The 17,505-nt window shown below is 58.1% G+C and overlaps 1 protein-coding gene across 5 annotated transcripts in view; it reads right to left on the reverse strand.

Moving 5' to 3' along the window:
* LOC127033048 (polycystin-1-like) overlaps positions 1-17,505 on the reverse strand; it is a 58,549-nt gene that overhangs the window by 25,324 nt on the left and 15,720 nt on the right. For 3 of the 5 annotated variants that reach the window (XM_050920838.1, XM_050920841.1, XM_050920837.1), the window contains exons 11-21: positions 13,685-17,340; positions 13,241-13,390; positions 12,614-12,751; positions 5,795-6,077; positions 4,917-5,139; positions 4,507-4,666; positions 4,179-4,319; positions 3,311-3,452; positions 2,334-2,924; positions 1,600-1,756; positions 242-500 (exon numbers count right to left, since the gene is read on the reverse strand). In XM_050920838.1, the coding sequence (XP_050776795.1) occupies positions 242-500; positions 1,600-1,756; positions 2,334-2,924; positions 3,311-3,452; positions 4,179-4,319; positions 4,507-4,666; positions 4,917-5,139; positions 5,795-6,077; positions 12,614-12,751; positions 13,241-13,390; positions 13,685-17,340 (5,900 nt within the window). The remainder of the gene's footprint in view (positions 1-241; positions 501-1,599; positions 1,757-2,333; positions 2,925-3,310; positions 3,453-4,178; positions 4,320-4,506; positions 4,667-4,916; positions 5,140-5,794; positions 6,078-12,613; positions 12,752-13,240; positions 13,391-13,684; positions 17,341-17,505) is intronic. The other 2 variants (XM_050920839.1, XM_050920842.1) reach the window with 2 other exon arrangements.

Below are 17,505 nucleotides of genomic sequence, written 5' to 3' on the forward strand. Positions count from 1 at the left end.
GTCTCAGGCTGCTGCTAATGCAATCACTGGTCCGCGTGTGTTACATGTGCCCCTTCATAGCCACAGAGGATAGGAGCTGTGACAGCCCCAGCCTGGCTCATCAGCTCAAGCTGCAGCAGTGCAGCTTTAGCTCTGGAGGTCCCTTGGTGTTGGCCAAGATGCCAGCTGTTCCCATTACACTGACAGGGACAGTAACCAACCATCTCCTCCTTGCATGCCCAGACGGCCAGGCCCGGCTTACCGGGGGCAGGAAGAGGATGCTGTGAGGAGGCACAAAGAGACTGGCTCCGAAGACAGTGAGATGTTCCGTCAGGCACACAATCTCCTTCCGGCTGGTGGCGGCCGTCGGCCTCAGGCCCTCTGTGCTCCACTGCATGCTGGGGAAGTGAAAGTACTGGCACAGGCTGGCAAAGACTGTGACAGCGGCACTGACGGGCGCCTGGGAGAAGCGGTTGGTGATGTTGACGTGATAGTCCCGGGGCGTTCCGTTGAAGCTGTGGCTAGAAGGGAGCAGGGACAGCACAGGGGTGAGTTTACTGTTCAGTAGCACCACTCCACAAAGGATGCCAGCGCCCCCCTTACAGACTTTACACACCACTGAAGTGCAGCCCCCGCTGGGGTGGGATGCAGCCACTGTTCAGCATGACAGATACACAGTTTAGGACAGGAAGTGAAGGGCAGTGTATCTAACGCAAACAGCAGGAGGAAGGTGGCACAACGTAGATCTCCAGGTCGGCCAGGACACTGGGCTACAGTCGGGAAAGTCACTCAAGCCAGGCTGGCCCCAGCCATACTCCATGTGTGGGGCTGCATGGGGTCCCACACCGACCCCATGCTATGATCACACTTTCCCTGCCTGCTGTGCCTGTGAGCTCCCCAGCCTGCTGGCCTGGCTAGCAAACGTTAAATTAACACAGAGATCCAACCTTCTGACTTCCCGTCCTGCACCTCCAAACCCCAAGCGAAAAGCCCCCAATCCAGCTGCCAGGCTCCCCCAGTCCTGGCCAATGGCAGCACTCTGATCTCCTCCAAGCCCTGATGATGTCTCCCTGCAGCAATGCCAGGCATCCTGACTGGTCCCCACTACACCCCAAATGTACCACACTTGGGCATCTGCCTTCCCCCCAACCCCACATCTGACTTTGCACAGGACCCTTTAAACCCCGTCCTCAAGCTCCACAAAGTCAGCGAAAAGGGGCACACCGTGCAACCCAAGCAAAGCGACATCACAGCTGTGTGCACTTAGGATGTTGCCCTGTAGTGGTTAATAAATACAGATCTTCCCCTCTCTCCTAGCCCCCAAATACCTTGCTAATCCTTCCTGGAGAGGAAAGATCTCCAGTGAAGCAGTCTCTTTTTGCACAGGGGATGGATTTTCTTTGCCGCCCTTGACTGGTCCCTGCACTCCCTGCGCTCATCCCCTTGAGAAGACATGCTCTGATGCGGTGTTGGCGAGGCACTGCAGGAGTCAGCTGTTTCTCACTGACACCCATTATTCCCCCTCCTGCCCATAAGGCAGGTGGAGCCCTCAAACCCCAGGGAGTAATGCTGCAGGAAGGAACCTGCAAATCCCAGCACAGTGGATGAATGGACACTCACGGAGAAGAAAGCAAGATGGTGACCTCCCTGCTGCTGCCTTCTTGCAGGCTGTCAAAGATCATTTCTTCCTTCCAGGTGTAGTGGAACTCATTGGGAACCGGAGTGTAGTGCCCAAAGAAATGGATCGAGGGCTCTCTCTCCTGGCTAGGGTCAAAACCTGTTGGGAGATGGACAGCCACTTCCAGTTTGCAACATTCAGACAGGTCTGGCACATATTTACCTGGGCATGGGGAATCTGTGCTTCGGAAGGGCACAGCAGCAAGGAAGGGGATCTGATCTGGAAGGGTCACTTCCTTCACCCAGATGAGAATCGTAGATTTGTGGTGCGGAGAAAGCAGCGAACTGAGCTGACTGTGAGTCACCAAACCCATGTCACTTGTAGCCTCCATTTGTACTCCGGCACGCACCAGAGGTCATGCGCGTACGTGAACAGGTGTACCCCTGCCCTCTGCTGATGGAATCAGGCTTGTTCCAGGGTTTGTGGCTATGTCGCCCCCTAGTAGCTGGCCTACAAACAGGATCTATGAGTCCTAAAGGGCAGCCCATGGAGTGTCTCTGGCGATCCCTCGGATCCCTGTTATCCCTCATACCATAGCTGAGGGTCATGGTCTCTCTACACAAGAGGGTGAGGAAACCCCAGTGCTAATCTGCATCAAACCATCCCCCCTCCCAAGCTGGGCAAAGCTCTGCCCATCTCAGACCACGAGCAGCTCTGTCTCCTGCTAACGACTCACCCTCCTGCATGGTGACGCCAACATGGATGTGCACCCCCTCAGCACGGCTCCCTGCCAAGGCCCTCACTGTGAAGTTGACCGATTCTCCAGGAGGGAGGAGGATGAGTGTCGGAGGGGAGCTCCGCTGCTCCTGCTGCCCAGTTGGCAGCCGTAGCCTGATAGCCCTCTCCCCGGACAAGTTGGAGACTGGGATGGGCACCCCTCCAGGAGTGGTGAACTCCAGCAGCGCCAGGCGGGTGGAGATGGAGGAGTTGGCGTAGTAGTTGAACGGGAAAGGGTTGAGGGAGATGTCCATGAGCACCTGCACCACCTCCTGGCTCCCCGCCAGCTGCCTGGCCACCGTGCTGGGCACGGAGAAGAGACACCGATCAGAGGGTGCCAGGCAAAGCAGGTTGGGGGAGTTGGCCCTCTTGCCCTGCGTGTGGATCTCCGAGACAGACAGCAACAAGGTCTCCTCATTCAGGACCCGGGACCTCATCAGGGACTTCATCAGGGCACGGGTGAGGTTGAAGGCGGTCAAGGCCATGCTGAGACCAGGGGTCCCAAACAGAAGTGGGTGGGGGGCTGTGTCCAGTGCTGATAACGTGCTCCCTGGGAAAGATTTCACACCCCTCAGTTAGAGTCCTGCTGCTTCCCCCGTTCCTGTTCTCACATCTCCCTTCATTAGGACAACAGCCCCACCAGGAGCACCGAGCCCCTTAGTGTCAGACTTCACCTCAGGCCTGGCAAGGCTGCTGAGAACAACAGTCCGGGGAGCAGAAGGCTGGTGTGTTCTGTGCAGCACCCAAGCTCACCGAGCCGGACTGTGGCATTTAGAGTTGGGCAGCTACTGGATGCCGAGTCAGAGAGCTGCCCAAGACACCGGGGGAGTTGGTGGCAAGAGGGCAGAGTTATGGATTGCAGCTCCCAGGGATATGGCCCTGCTGCCTCCCATGTCCCAGTCCCACCCTATCACACTGGGGTGGCTCATTGCTTACCCAGAATCCCCAGGATGCTGTTGCCGGCAGAGGTGGGTGTCTCGTGACCCTCCTCTGTCTCCGAGCTGATGACTTCGATCATTCTCTGGGCTGCTGCCAAGGTCCTGGCCTGGCTTTCGAGGCTGAGCTCTCCTGGGAATGCCTGAGGATGGGAAAGGGGGCCCCCGGGTCACACTCCAGCAAATCTGTCCTACCTGCCTCAGCCTTTCCCACCTCATTCTCCCCCCATCCCGACTGTATCCTGCAGACTTTGCTCTCTCTTGACTCCCACTCTCCGTCACCGCCACAGCCAGCCGAGACCTGCCAACCTCCCCACTCCACTCCACTCCTCCCGTCTTCCGTCTAATCTGGAGCGGCACTGAGAGAGAGTGCCCCTCCCTGTCCCTATAACCCTTCCCAGCCCACCCTCCCTGCACCAGGGCACCCACAGGACGGGCTCACTTCTCTGTCTCCCAGGCCTCTCTCCACTGATCCAGGCAGCAGGAGCCATCACCACATACTCTCTCATCCCTCTTCTCCTGCCCCCTGCTCTTTTACCCCAGTGAGAGGAGTCTGGGGGGCACTGGGCTCCCAGATTCCATCTCAGCCCAATCCTTAGGCAACTGTCCCAGAGGAGGCCCCGTCCCCACAACAAAAAGCCCCATAGCCTGGGGGATTTGCGAGCACAAGGCATGGGGGGGATCAAAAGGGCTATTCACACCCACCCACGGGGCAGGTTTTCAGTCTGGTGCATGGGAAAATGGAGGCAGACAGCAAGGCAAGGAAGGGCTCTTTGGAATGACGAGATGGGGCTTTTTTTAAAGCAAGGAGCCTGTCTGCCACCACGGGAGTGACAGGCCGGGGAAAAGAGGTAAGAGCCACGTCCTACCACACACTGCTGCAGTGCCGCGCTCAGCTGGGCAACCTCCTTCACACTGGAGATATTGAGGGAGGCCAGGGCTGCGGTGACGTTGCTGCGGATGGAGATCCGGTCCCTCAGCTCCTCCTCATTGCCCTGGCTGCCCGAGTTCTGGTGCACACACACGCACACACACACGAGCACTCATGAGTGAGGCACTTCTGCTGGGAGAGAGGGTGGGCGTGTGCATGCATGTTCACGCGCGTGTTTGTATGCACATGCGAAGGTCAAGGATGTAGGGGTGTGTGTGTGCACACGCGTGTCAGGGAAGAAGGGGCTACCGCAGCTGAGCCCTTACCTGATTCAGCACTGTGATGAGGGCCAGGGAGTATGGGATCACCTCCTGGGGGTTGCCCTGCTGGACCACACCCCACAGTTCTGATTGGCTCTTGTTCTTCAGCCAGCTGGTGACAGTCGGGAAGCCCGCCGGGAGCACTGGCATGGCGAGAGTCAAGGTCCTGGAAGGAAGGAAGGAAGGAAGGAATTAAAAGTTATCCCAGCCAGGTCGAAGGGCTTCGTTCCTCCCAGCAGCCGGGGACAGTGGGAGCTTTGGACCCGTCACTGGAGCCACATTTGAATTCAAAGCATAGTCCAAAGACACCACTGGTTGCCTCTTTGATCGTGCAGCTTCCAGGACGCATGCATGTGCCGAACACCGGCCAGGCTCATCTCCTTGTGCACGCCCATCCTGGATCTGTCCATGCTCACCGATTCAGGGCCAGGGTCTTCGCCCCCTGTGAGTCTTCCAGCTCCACTAGGATGTTGACAGTGGAGCGGCTGCTGCCTGTTGCCGCAGGGAGGAAGGTGCTGAAGGAAGATTTGATCCCTCGGTAGAGGCAGAAGTGCTGGCAGTGCCTGCCGTTGGGGGAACACTGTTCAGCAATCAGAGTGTAAATCAGCTGCACTGGGCTGCTGTCTTCATCCACCCAGCCTGAGAGAGCAGGGAACGGAGACATGGACGGAGGAAGAGCGAGTGTGACTTAGGTGGGAATCCAGAACACGGGCACCCACCCAGTCACTGCCTCTTGAGCATCTTCAGGCCATGGTTGAATGTGCAACCTGCCAAATCACCTGGCCCTCAGCCCAACTGATTCCTCCCTCCTCTCTCGGCAGGACTTTCAGCCTCAGGCCACCCTGGTGTTCCCAGTGCTGAGTCTGGCTCTGCAGCTACTGCTAACATATGTTGCAATACAGAGCACTGACAGCATGTCAAAATCACCTGGCTTAAATGGGTGAGGGCAGAAAGCGGGCAGCCAGCCCCAGAGACTGTCACCTCCCTATCGTTGCCCTGGTAAACCAGACTATCTATTACTATATGCACAGAACCCAGATCCACATCTTGCCATAGTCACATAGTTAGGCAGGCCAGGTGCATCGTCAGCATGTCCATTTACTCCCACCCTGCGTGGCTTTGTACTGGGGAAGGGGGACAGGGATTGAATATCCCTCTCACCCTCCCATGTACATTGCACTGGGCTGGGATCTCCCTTTTCGATGGCACTGTGTACTCTTTGGTGTTCAAATGACCAACTTCTGCCCTGTGCGTGTGGGGGACAGCTGCCCAAAGAATGCCCCGGCAGAGTTACCTGTGCACTGGTATGAGACCAGGGTCTCCAGGAGGTAGAGGTTGTGTTCAGGTGTCAGGGTGCAGATCCCTCCCCTGGGTGGGTTGTTGGGGGTCAGAGTGATGCTGGATCCCCCCTGCAGCTCCCCTCCAGGCTGGGAGGCTGACAATGTGAAAGAGTAATTCACCCCATCCCGCAGGACTCCTTGTCTGATCACCAGGTCCCGGTTCGAGTCCCCCGTGGAGGTGGTCACATGGTTCAGGGTCAAATTTTGTCCGTCTGAACTCTGAGCTGTCCATTTGTACTGCAAGGGTCAAAGAGAGGGACGTGGTGAGAGAGCAGCCCAAGAGGAGTGCCCAGGGAATCAGGCTGGCACTTCTGTAGTGCCCGTCATCTGAGCCTTTCACAGAGCTGACAAATCCCAATGCACAGAGTCTCACAGCACCCTGCTGGCACAGGTAAGCAACAGTAATTATCCCTAAAATTACAGATGGGGAAACTGAGGCACAGAGAGGTTAAGTGACTGGACCATGGTCACCTGGAGACTCAGGACTAAAACCCAGCAGTCCTGCCTTCCAGTCTCCTGCTCCAGTCACTCAACCCATTCCTTCTGCTGTAAGCTTTACCTTCTCTGAGTTATCTCCCTGTGATGCAGTAGGGACTGTCTGTGTGGGGAGCGGGAGAGCAGGGGAGGACTTTAGGGGATGGACGATGCCAGGGCCTGTAACCTGAGCTAGGTAAGGGAGGGGAAAGGTCAACACCTTTGCCCGGGAAGGGGAAAAGGAAGGGAGTGGCAGGAGGGAAGCAGTTTGAGTTTGGGCTTGGGGCTGTGTGGGCGGAATTCAGGGTATCCTAGCTAGGATCCAAGCACCCTGAAAGCCCAGAAGGACTCGGTGGAGGGGTCCTGACTGTGCCTGCAAGCCCTGCTGTAACCTGTGTTCCTGTTGTCCAATAAACCTTCTGTTTTACTGGCTGGCTGAGAGTCACTGTGGGTCCCAGGAAGAGGGGTGCAGGGCCGGACTCCCCCACACTCCGTGACAACTGGTGGCAGCGGCGGGAGATACTGCACCCCGTGGACGGCGCTTCCTTTAGTAAGTGACTGGGAAAAAGTAAAACAAAGGGGTGGTTAACCCCTGGGAGTGTGTGCCCAGTGAGAAGGACTTTGCAGTAACAGGGTCCCCCGGGGGATTGCAGCGAGCGGTCCCAGGGGCGGAGGAGTCTGCAGCTCGACCCTGGCAGAGAGGTGGTGACCTCAAGAAGGGCTGGTGCACTAGGGGTCCCCCTGGAAACCGTGGGGAGCGGCGAGCACCCCGGCCTTTGAGTGGCCAGCAGGAAGATGTATGCCAAGCGGCGCAAGTGTGACCTGCTGGAGCTGTGCAAGCAGAGGGGGCTGCGCAGTGGGAGGCTCACCAAGGACCAGCTGATTGCCCAGCTGGAGCAGGGAGACCGCATGAATGAACGGAGCTCTGTCTCTGAGGGAAGCAGCCGAGCAGATGCAGCGCAGGCACCAGTGTCTGTCCCCGCTGGGAGTGGTCAGCCGGCGGACGAGGGCTTCCCGAGACCCCCCCCTTCCTAGGCGTAGAGGAAGGGCGGGGAGGAGCCCAGTGTATACCGAGGGCACCGTGACACCCCCGGCCAGCAGGGGATCCGCCCGGCGAAGCTCACCCCCCAGCAGGGGATCCTCCCGGCAACGCTCGGCATCCGTGGAGCGGATGCGGCTGGAATATGAAAGGGAGCTGAGACGGGAAGAGCTCGAGTTAAAGAGGCGAGAGCTGGAGGAGAAGGCAAAACAGCGTGAACATGAGGAGAACCAGCGTAAACATGAGGAGAACCAGCGCCAGCGTGAGTGGGAGGAGAAGGAGAAACAGCGTAAACATGAGCTGGACCTGGCCCGGCTGAGGAGCAGTGGGGCCCCGGCTGCGGTGAGTGAGGGGGGACCCAAGCCTACAAAGAGCTTTGATAAGCACTTGCTGCCCCGGCGTAAGGAGGGGGAGGACATAGATACCTCCTGACGGCCTTTGAGAATGCCTGCGAGCTGCACAGGGTTGACCCTGCAGACAGGATCGCAGTTCTCACCCCCTTACTGGACTCCACAGCCGTGGAGGTGTACAGCCGACTGAAAGGGGCGGAGGCAGGGGACTACGAACTGTTCAAACAGGCCCTGCTCCGCGAGTTTGGGCTGACTCCTGAGATGTACCGGAAAAAGTTCCGGAGCCAGCGTAAAACCCGTGAGGTCACATACCTACAACTGGTCAACCGGGCGCAGGGGTATGCCCGCAAGTGGACAGCTGGGGCCCAAACTAAAGAGGACCTGCTTGACCTATTCATACTGGAGCACCTGTACGAGCAGTGCCCGTCCGACCTGAGGCTGTGGTTGATGGACCAGAAGCCGGAGAACCCGCAGCATGCAGGCCAGCTGGCCGACCAATTTGTGCACAGTCGGGCAGGGGATGGCAGGGAGGAGTCTCGAAGGAGCAGGCCTGCCTCAACGCAGAGAGAGAGTCAACATGGGACCTCCCAAAGGGGGCCTATGGAGAACCCCCCCAAAAGGGGAACATCCAGCGGCAGGTCCCTCCGACCCACTCAAGGGGACCCACGAGATATGGGCTGCTATCGCTGTGGCCAACGAGGTCACATACGGGCCCAGTGCCCCAAGCTCAGGGACAGACCAAGCAGACCCAACCCGCAGAGGGTGGACTGGGTAAAAACCCAATCGGAGGAGGGGCTACATTCCCAGGAAAGGGGGGTTGGCAACATACCACCTGTGGATGCTCCCGGTTCCGGGTTTTTGGTTTACCGGGTGGGCGCGGGGCTGCCCCTCCGGAAAGAGTGCATTGTTTCCCTGGAAGTGGATGGGAGGAAGGTCACTGGGTACTGGGGCATGGGCGCAGAGGTGACGCTGGCCCGGCCCGAGGTGGTGGCCTCAGATCGGATGGTGCCCGACACCTACCTGACCCTGATGGGCGTGGGCGGGACCCCATTCAAGGTACCCGTGGCAAGGGTACACCTGAAATGGGGGGCCAAGGAGGGCCCCAAGGATGTAGGAGTACACCAATATTTGCCCACTGACGTGTTAATGGGAGGGGACCTTGAAGACTGGCCTAGTAACACCCAGAGTGCCCTGGTCGTGACTCGTAGTCAGAGTCGGCAAATGGCACTGCTCCCCGACAACGGGGAAGGTACTCGACCTGAGGTGCAGGACCCTAACTCAGGGAGCAGGGAACGCCCAGGGGCACGGTGCAGAGAGGCTGCGGCCTCAGACCCAGCCAGCAAGAGAGAGCCGGTCCCCATTCCTGTCCCAGCTGCTGAGTTCCAGGCCGAGTTGCAGAAAGATCCCTCCTTGCGGAAGCACAGGGACCGGGCTGACCTTAGTGCGGTACAGACCATGAGGAGAGGTTGCAAGGAGAGGTTCCTGTGGGAGAAGGGGTTCCTGTACCGAGAATGGGCTCCCCCAGGGGAAGTAGAGTCATGGGGGATCAGGAGACAGCTGGTGGTTCCCCAGAAGTTCCGTCACAAGCTGTTGTACCTGGCCCATGACATCCCTCTCGCAGGGCACCAGGGAATCCGGCGCACCAGGCAGAGGCTGCTACAGAACTTTTACTGGCCTGGGGTCTTTAACCATGTCCGACAGTACTGCCAATCCTGTGACCCCTGCCAGAGGGTGGGGAAGGCCCGGGACAAGGGGAAAGCGGCTTTGAGGCCTTTACCCATCATAGAAGAACCTTTCCAGAAGGTGGCCATGGACATAGTGGGACCCCTCAGCAAGACGACCCGGTCAGGGAAGAAATACATCCTGGTGGTGGTGGATTTTGCCACTCGCTACCCCGAGGCGGTGGCCTTGTCCTCTATCGAAGCAGACACAGTGGCAGATGCGCTGCTGACAATTTTCAGCCAGGTGGGGTTCCCCAAGGAGGTCTTAACGGACCAGGGGTCCAACTTCATGTCGGCCCTGCTCCGGTCCTTATGGCAGAAATGTGGGGTCCAGCACAACTGGGCCTCAGCGTATCACCCCCAGTCCAACGGGCTGGTAGAAAGGTTCAACGGGACGCTGAAGATGATGCTAAAAACATTTATGAACCAGCATCCGCAAGATTGGGACAAGTACTTACCTCACCTGCTGTTTGCATACAGGGAGGTACCCCAGGAATCTACCGGGTTTTCACCTTTCGAACTGTTGTATGGAAGGCGGGTGAGGGGGCCCCTAGACCTGATGAGGGACGAATGGGAGGGGAAGGCCGCTCCCGAGGGAGAGTCAGTGGTGGAGTATGTCCTGACCTTCCGGGAAAGACTGGCCGAGCTCATGGGCCTGGCCAGGGAGAATCTGGCCCGAGCCCAGAGGAGGCAGAAGGTCTGGTATGACCGCACAGCACGAGCCCGTGCCTTCGCCACCGGGGATCAGGTGATGGTTCTCATCCCCGTGAGGAGAAACAAACTCCAGGCTGCCTGGGAAGGGCCCTTCAAGGTTATCAAGCAACTGAATGAGGTAAACTATGACAGGGGGAATGTGGTGTTGGCCGTGTGTGGACATTGGGAGGGGCAGGGAGATGACCCCTTAGTGGATCTATTCCCTGGGACAAAAGCTAGTTCCCCCCTGGAGGCGATTCCCCTCTCTGAGCAACTGACCCCGGGCCAGCACGCTGAGATCAGAGGGGTGCTGCATCTGTACCGACAGCTGTTTTCCAACCAGCCTGGACGCACTAATTTGACTGTCCACCAGGTGGAGACCGGGTCACACCCCCCTATAAGATGCTCCCCTTTTCGGGTCACTGGTAAAACTGCCCAGGATCTTGAAAGAGAGGTCAGGGACATGCTGGCTTTGGGGGTGATCCAGCCATCTTCCAGCCCTTGGGCCTCGCCAGTAGTGCTGGTTCCCAAGAAGGATGGGTCAATCCGGTTCTGTGTGGACTATCGAAAGCTCAATGCCATCACCGTATCTGATGCCTACCCTATGCCCAGGCCTGACGAGCTCCTAGACAAGCTGGGAGATGCTTGGTACCTCACCACTATGGATCTTACCAAAGGCTACTGGCAAGTGCCGCTGGATGCAGATGCCAGGCTGAAATCGGCCTTTATCACCCCTCTGGGGCTTTATGAGTTTTTGACCCTGCCCTTCGGCCTCAAGGGAGCACCGGCCACCTTCCAGCGCCTGGTGGATCAGCTACTGAGGGGGATGGAGAGTTTTGCCGTGGCGTATATTGACGACATCTGCGTCTTCAGCCAGACCTGGGAGGACCACGTGTCCCAGGTTAAACAAGTCCTGGACCGACTCCGAAAGGCTGGGTTAACAGTAAAGGCTGAGAAGTGCAAGGTGGGGATGGCTGAAGTATCTTACCTGGGCCATCGGGTGGGGAGCGGCTGCCTGAAGCCGGAACCAGCCAAGGTGGAGGTGATCAGAGACTGGCCAGCTCCCCAAACCAAAAAACAGGTCCAGGCCTTTATTGGGATGGCGGGGTACTATCGAAGGTTCGTGCCCCACTTCAGTGCCATAGCCGGCCCCATCACTGAACTGTGCAAAAAGGGGAAGCCAGACAAGGTGATCTGGACTGAGCAGTGCCAGGAGGCTTTCCGGGCGCTGAAGGAGGCCCTGGTTAGCGACCCAGTTCTGGCAAACCCAGATTTTGACAAACCCTTTATGGTGTTCACCGATGCCTCAGACACGGGACTGGGGGCGGTGTTAATGCAGGAGGATGAAAAGGGGGAAAGACACCCCATCGTGTACCTGAGTAAGAAGCTGCTACCCCGGGAACAAAGCTACGCGGCCATTGAGAAGGAATGCCTGGCCATGGTGTGGGCCCTTAAGAAGCTAGAGCCATATCTCTTTGGGCGACACTTCACCGTGTACACCGACCACTCTCCCCTGACCTGGCTGCACCAGATGAAAGGAGCCAACGCCAAGCTCCTGAGGTGGAGCCTGCTCCTGCAGGACTATGACATGGACGTGGTCCATGTGAAGGGAAGTGCCAACTTGACAGCGGATGCGTTGTCCCGGAGAGGGGGCCCTGAACTTCCCCAGGTCACTGGGCAGAGTGACCCTGCTCAGTTCAGTCTCGAAGGGGGGAGAGATGTGATGCAGTAGGGACTGTCTGTGTGGGGAGCGGGAGAGCAGGGGAGGACTTTAGGGGATGGACGATGCCAGGGCCTGTAACCTGAGCTAGGTAAGGGAGGGGAAAGGTCAACACCTTTGCCCGGGAAGGGGACAAAAGGAAGGGAGTGGCAGGAGGGAAGCAGTTTGAGTTTGGGCTTGGGGCTGTGTGGGTGGAATTCAGGGTATCCTAGCTAGGATCCAAGCACCCTGAAAGCCCAGAAGGACTCGGTGGAGGGGTCCTGACTGTGCCTGCAAGCTCTGCTGTAACCTGTGTTCCTGTTGTCCAATAAACCTTCTGTTTTACTGGCTGGCTGAGAGTCACTGTGGGTCCCAGGAAGAGGGGTGCAGGGCCGGACTCCCCCACACTCCGTGACACTCCCAGCACACCTTCCCCAGTAACACCCCCTTTCCTCATGGGCCGGGGCCCACAGAATACAGCAAATCAGAGTCCACATTCCCTCAAGCTCCACAGCTCAGCTGAGGTCCCACCCTCAGGAGTCCAGCTGGCTATTCCGATCAGCGCAGGGTTACTGGTAAGTGAAATCTCCAAGCAGCACTGTGAGGCTGTGGGTATTTGTGGGGCTAGGAGAGGGGGTGGCAGGAGAGCAGCGTTTGGAGAGCGGGGATCTCTCCACTGGGATGCGCACTAAAGTCAAACCACCAAAGCGCCTCCCAAGCAGCAGGAGCTGGGTGAGTGAGCAAAGTACAAGTGGCTCCGTACTGGATTTTTCATGCATCAACAAAGCAAGTCTCACCATAGTCCTGTTGTCACAGCTCTGGCACTGTCCGGCCAGGGTGACGTGGATGCTCCTGCTGATTTCATAGCTCAACAGGGCGCTGCAAGAACGGCACTCGATGGTCACGGGCAGGATCTGGCCGGGCTTAATCCAAACCTGCAGGCGGACGGCAGGATCAGATTCAAACCACACAGGAAAACAGCCCTCCCCTGACGTACACCCCTGTGGAAATGGAGCAGCCCTAATGTAATAGAGGGGACAAGCCCCTGGCACACAGGAAGTGAGCCTTTGGTGACAGGTGAGGGTGCCTGGCACCCAAAGGAGGAGACACAAGGGCCATGCACTGGGGCTGGGGTCAGGCAGCAGGCGCCAGGGTGGCAGCACAACCACACAGATCCTGGCTGGTATCTGCCCAGCACTGAAGGCACATGGACCAATCCACACGCTTCCAAGCTGTAACCCCATTCCTTGTGCTGCCCCAAGGCTTAGCGAGGGGTCATGGCCCACATGTTCCTGCTGAGAAGGCAGCAACTGCCTCCTAGTCTGGGCTGGCTCTGTGCCCAGTGAGACTGAGGGTCTGGTCCCTCAGCCTCCTTCCCCAAACTGACCCCCCTCCTGGGGCTCCCCTCCCCACTGAAAGCTCACCATCTGGGCCATGGAGACCGGATCCTTCCCCGGCTTCTTCACTGTGAGAATGAAGCGATAACCAGTGCCTCTGCAGAGCACAGTGCGGGGAATGGTGACGCTGGCACCGCCCTGCAGGCGAGGTGGGGCACACCAGGGCGAGGACACATTCTGAGCGGGAGACACACAGAGAGATCTGGTTAAGTCACTCCTTGGCTATCTGTCCCTGTCCCAGAGAGAGGACAGAACCTGGACAGCAGGCTGCGGATTGAGTGATCAGTGGAGGCAGCCATGGGACCGAGGTAGGGGGATCTGGAATTACACAGCATCCTCCAAAGACGGCACCTGCCCTCTCCTAGACTCTGATCCAACCCCCTTTTCCCCAGGGCACTCAGAGCCCCAGCCCGTCCCACAGGCGAGCTGGGGTGAGTGGGATAGGCACTCCTGCTGGGTTCCCTTTGTTACCTCACAGTCCCAGTGATATTCCAGGGAAGGGTCTGCGGCCGTTCCCATGTCGGGGTCGTACGACCCACTGCCATCCAGAACCAGGTCTAGTTGGGCAGACCAGCTCCTCCATGACCCGCCTCGGATGACGGGAACCAACTTGCTGGGGATGACGGTGATGAGCAGGGAAAGTGTCCGGGCCAGAGGGGTGTGCTGGAGAGAGGCAGTGAAGCGCAGGCAGTGGGTGCCGATGTCCAGTGAAAGCTTGGGGAGCGTGAGTGACGGGGTGAGCAGGTCTGCGTGCTGCAGGGGCACCTGGTTGGCCTCAGCCAGTTGCTCGCAGCTGGGGCTGCTGAACACTTCCCAGAGATACAGGGCCTTGTAGGCCGTGCAGCCCTTCAGGTCTATGCTGGCCTCGAAGTAGCTGGTGAGGGATCTGGGGACAGAGGAAGGCGGATCCACCAGCCTCACCATGGGGCTGTCACACCCCAGCTCCCGCACGGTGACTGTCGTCTGCACCAGGACAAAGCTGACCTCATTGTAGATCTTCACCTCCACTACGAAATCCCCAGCACGGCCATAACGGTGAAACATCCTCTCGACCCCGCTGCCGGCAAAGGTTGCCGCTGAATCCCCGAACTTCCACTCGGAGTGGAGATCGCTGCCACCCTTGAGTGCCACGTCAAATGCCACCGTCTGATTGAGGAAAGCCCCAGTCCCATTGCTGGACAAGCTGGCTGCCTCTATGGGCACCTGCAGGGCCACAGTCACCGTCAGAGATGTGGCACAGAACGGGTTACTGGCTTCTACGTGAATGGTCAGGTTACCTGCTCCGGGTGGCACGTATCCAACCTGCTGGCCTGCTGCTTCATAGGCAGGGTGCCCAGGGAGGTGAAAGATCCAGAAGAAGGTGACATTCTCCCCAGCTCGCACCTGGGCTGTGAGCGCCAGCTCCTTGTTGGACTCCATGATGGCTGGGCAGCAATTGGGGATGTGCAGCCCCCGAACCTTCTCCAGCACCTGCACCACAACAGAGGCTAGCTGCATGCTAACATTGTTGGAGGCCGATGCCAGCACCTGATGAGAACCCGCTGTCGGGAAAGAGAAGTGATGTGTTCCTCCACGGACATCCAGACTGAGCCCCAAAGAGGGGATGGTGAGAGCAAAGCTCACATTCGTGCCCCTCTGGGTGTGCAGCGTGAAGACTACCCTGTCGTCAGTGCACACGTCCTGCCTGTCCACTTCCACAGCCAGCCCGGCCACGGGGTCTTGGACGACCATGGGATGCTGGACTGTGTCCTCGCTGACATCGTTCCAGGCTCGGAGGTCCACCTGGTAGGCTCCAGCCACACTGAATTCGCAGGAGATGTTCTGTCCATGGAAGAGCTGCCTCTTCTCCTTCCCCCACAACTGCCACTCCCACGCGACATCAGAGCCTGCAGCCACCGAGCCCCAGAGCTGCCTAGAAGTGTCTGACATCAAAAAGAAGGGGGGAGAGCTTCCTTCCACTGCGAAGCTCACCCTGGAAACAGGCTCCTGGACTCTCAGCTCTGTGGAGCCGTTGCTGGAACCGAGGACGTTGGAGACAGTGACGAACACCAGCTTGGAGCCCAGGGTGGAGTAAGCATAGGACAGAGAGGAGGAGTTGGTGAGCAGGGGCTCGGCATATTCCTCGATGTGCCAGGAATAGAGCAAATCAGTCCCAGAGGCCACAGAGACAGACAGGTTCACTGGTTTTCCCACAGCCACGCTGTCGCTGGCTGCCTGGACCTTCACACCGCAGGCTCTCTCCACCACCTGCAGTGCAAGACCAGCAGACACCTCTCCCAGCATGTTCCCAGCTCTCACCTCCACCAGCAGCTCCCCACTTGCATTGTAACAGTACATGAGCGACTGTCCTGTTGCAGTGAACACTCGGTGCAGACCTTGAGAAATTACCCAGCGGAAGGTGATGTTGGAGCCCTGGGTAACTTTGGCAGTCAGCATAAAGGGCTCAGCAGATGCCAGGTACCTGCCCTGCACCACGTTCCCGCTGTGGATCTGAAGGCCCTGGGCTTGCTCCTGGACCTCAATAGTGATGTTCGCCTTCTCTGTGCTCACTGCATTCTCAGCTGTGACAAAAACCACAAAGACGCCGGCAGCAGGGAAGGCATGGGAGAAAGTGGCGGCTCCCTGGTGAAAGCTACGTGGCTGTCCAATAGCCCAGAGGTAGCGCACCTGGTCTCCTGCCGCCAGTGAGGCGTGGAAGGCGACCTCCTGCCTGACTTCACAGACGGGCCGCTCAGTGCTCAGAGCCAGCAGCCGCACGGGGGCCAGGACCGTAACATCAAGCGAGGCGTTTCTACGGCTGACCTGGTTCTCTCCGGTCACGGTGACCGTGATGTCTCCGACTGTGTGGTAGGTGTGAGAGACACTCTGACCTACCTGCGGGGGAGAATGGTCTCCAAAGTTCCACAGGAAGGTGGCTGCACTGTCCCAGGGGACCTCAGTCATAAAGAGGTAGGAGGTACCCAGTGCCAGAAAGCTCTCCGTTTCACCACTGTGGAGAATGGAGATGGTGCCAATCACCCTCTGAGCCAGGATATCTGCTGAGGCATTATGCCAGCTCACCATGTTCCACACAGTGACCGTCACCTGGTATGATCCTCCCTCCAGGTAGGTGAATGTGATTTCTGGAGACCCTGAGGTCACTGGGTCCTCACCAACACCAAAATCCCAGTGGTACTGATATTGGTGCTGGGGGTCTGGCACTGGAACCACCTCAGCCTGGAAGCACGTGGGTTCCCCTAAAGCTAAAGCCAGTGTCGGTGCCATCAGCTTAACTGAGCGGATCTGATCCTCTACGCAGATGGCCAGTCGGCGAGAGGTGGTGCTTACTGTGCCACGTACAGTCAGGTTCAGCTCGTAGCTCCCCGCTACTGGGTAGCTGTGAAAGACCGTGGGGTCCCCGACCCCAACAGAAGGGGGGTTGCCATCTTGGAAATCCCAGCAGAACTGAACTCCTTTGCTCGGCCCAGTTACCACTGCTTGGAAGGGAGTCTGTTCCCCACTGGAGAGACAGACGGGTGCTAGGATCTTGGTGATCTGAAGCCGATAAACCTCTGCAATAGTGGAGACACGGGTAGAGGTGGCGGCATTGTGAGCCTTCACCGTCACCGTGTAGTTGCCTTCTTTGGCGAAGGTGTGAGAGATGAAGCTTAGATTTAGGTTGCTGTAGACGAACCCGTCCCCCATGTTAAAAGTCCATAGGACATCTGTGCCAGAGGCCAACGCAGCATTGACAACTGTGGCTGCACCCAGCTCAGTAGGTCCGCTGGCCACCACACGGAGACCCGCGACACCTTCACTGACCATCACAGCCACGTCAGATGGCACCTCACTGAGGTTGTTGTTGGCCCACAGCATCACGTTGTAAACCCCGCTCTTCTCAAAGCGATGGTGCACCAGCGAATTCACTCCCTCCTGCGTGGGAGAGCCATCATTGAAGTCCCAGGAGTAAACAATGCCGTAGGGGGAAGGGCGGGGTAACGCCTTGAACTTGGTCACTTCGTTCACCAGCGGGGAGGCTGGAGTCACCAGAATGGTCACGGAAGCTATGGGGCAGACTGCACGGACTTTAGCCACCTGCTCCACTCGATCGTATTTGTTGATGGCCTCTGCGGTCACTGAGTAGTCGCCTGTGGAAGCAGAGAAGAAAGGCATTGTGGGAAGGAACCGGGGTTTCTAGGACTTTTGTACCTAGAGAGACAATGTGTCATTCTCATTGTGCTCAGGCTGTTCCTCTGTACTCATTTGAACAATAATTGTGACAGTGTCTCTCTCCCACCATCCTTCTGTCTTCC

This window comes from Gopherus flavomarginatus, chromosome 12 (assembly GCF_025201925.1).
Source record: "Gopherus flavomarginatus isolate rGopFla2 chromosome 12, rGopFla2.mat.asm, whole genome shotgun sequence".
NCBI lineage: Eukaryota > Metazoa > Chordata > Testudines > Testudinidae > Gopherus > Gopherus flavomarginatus.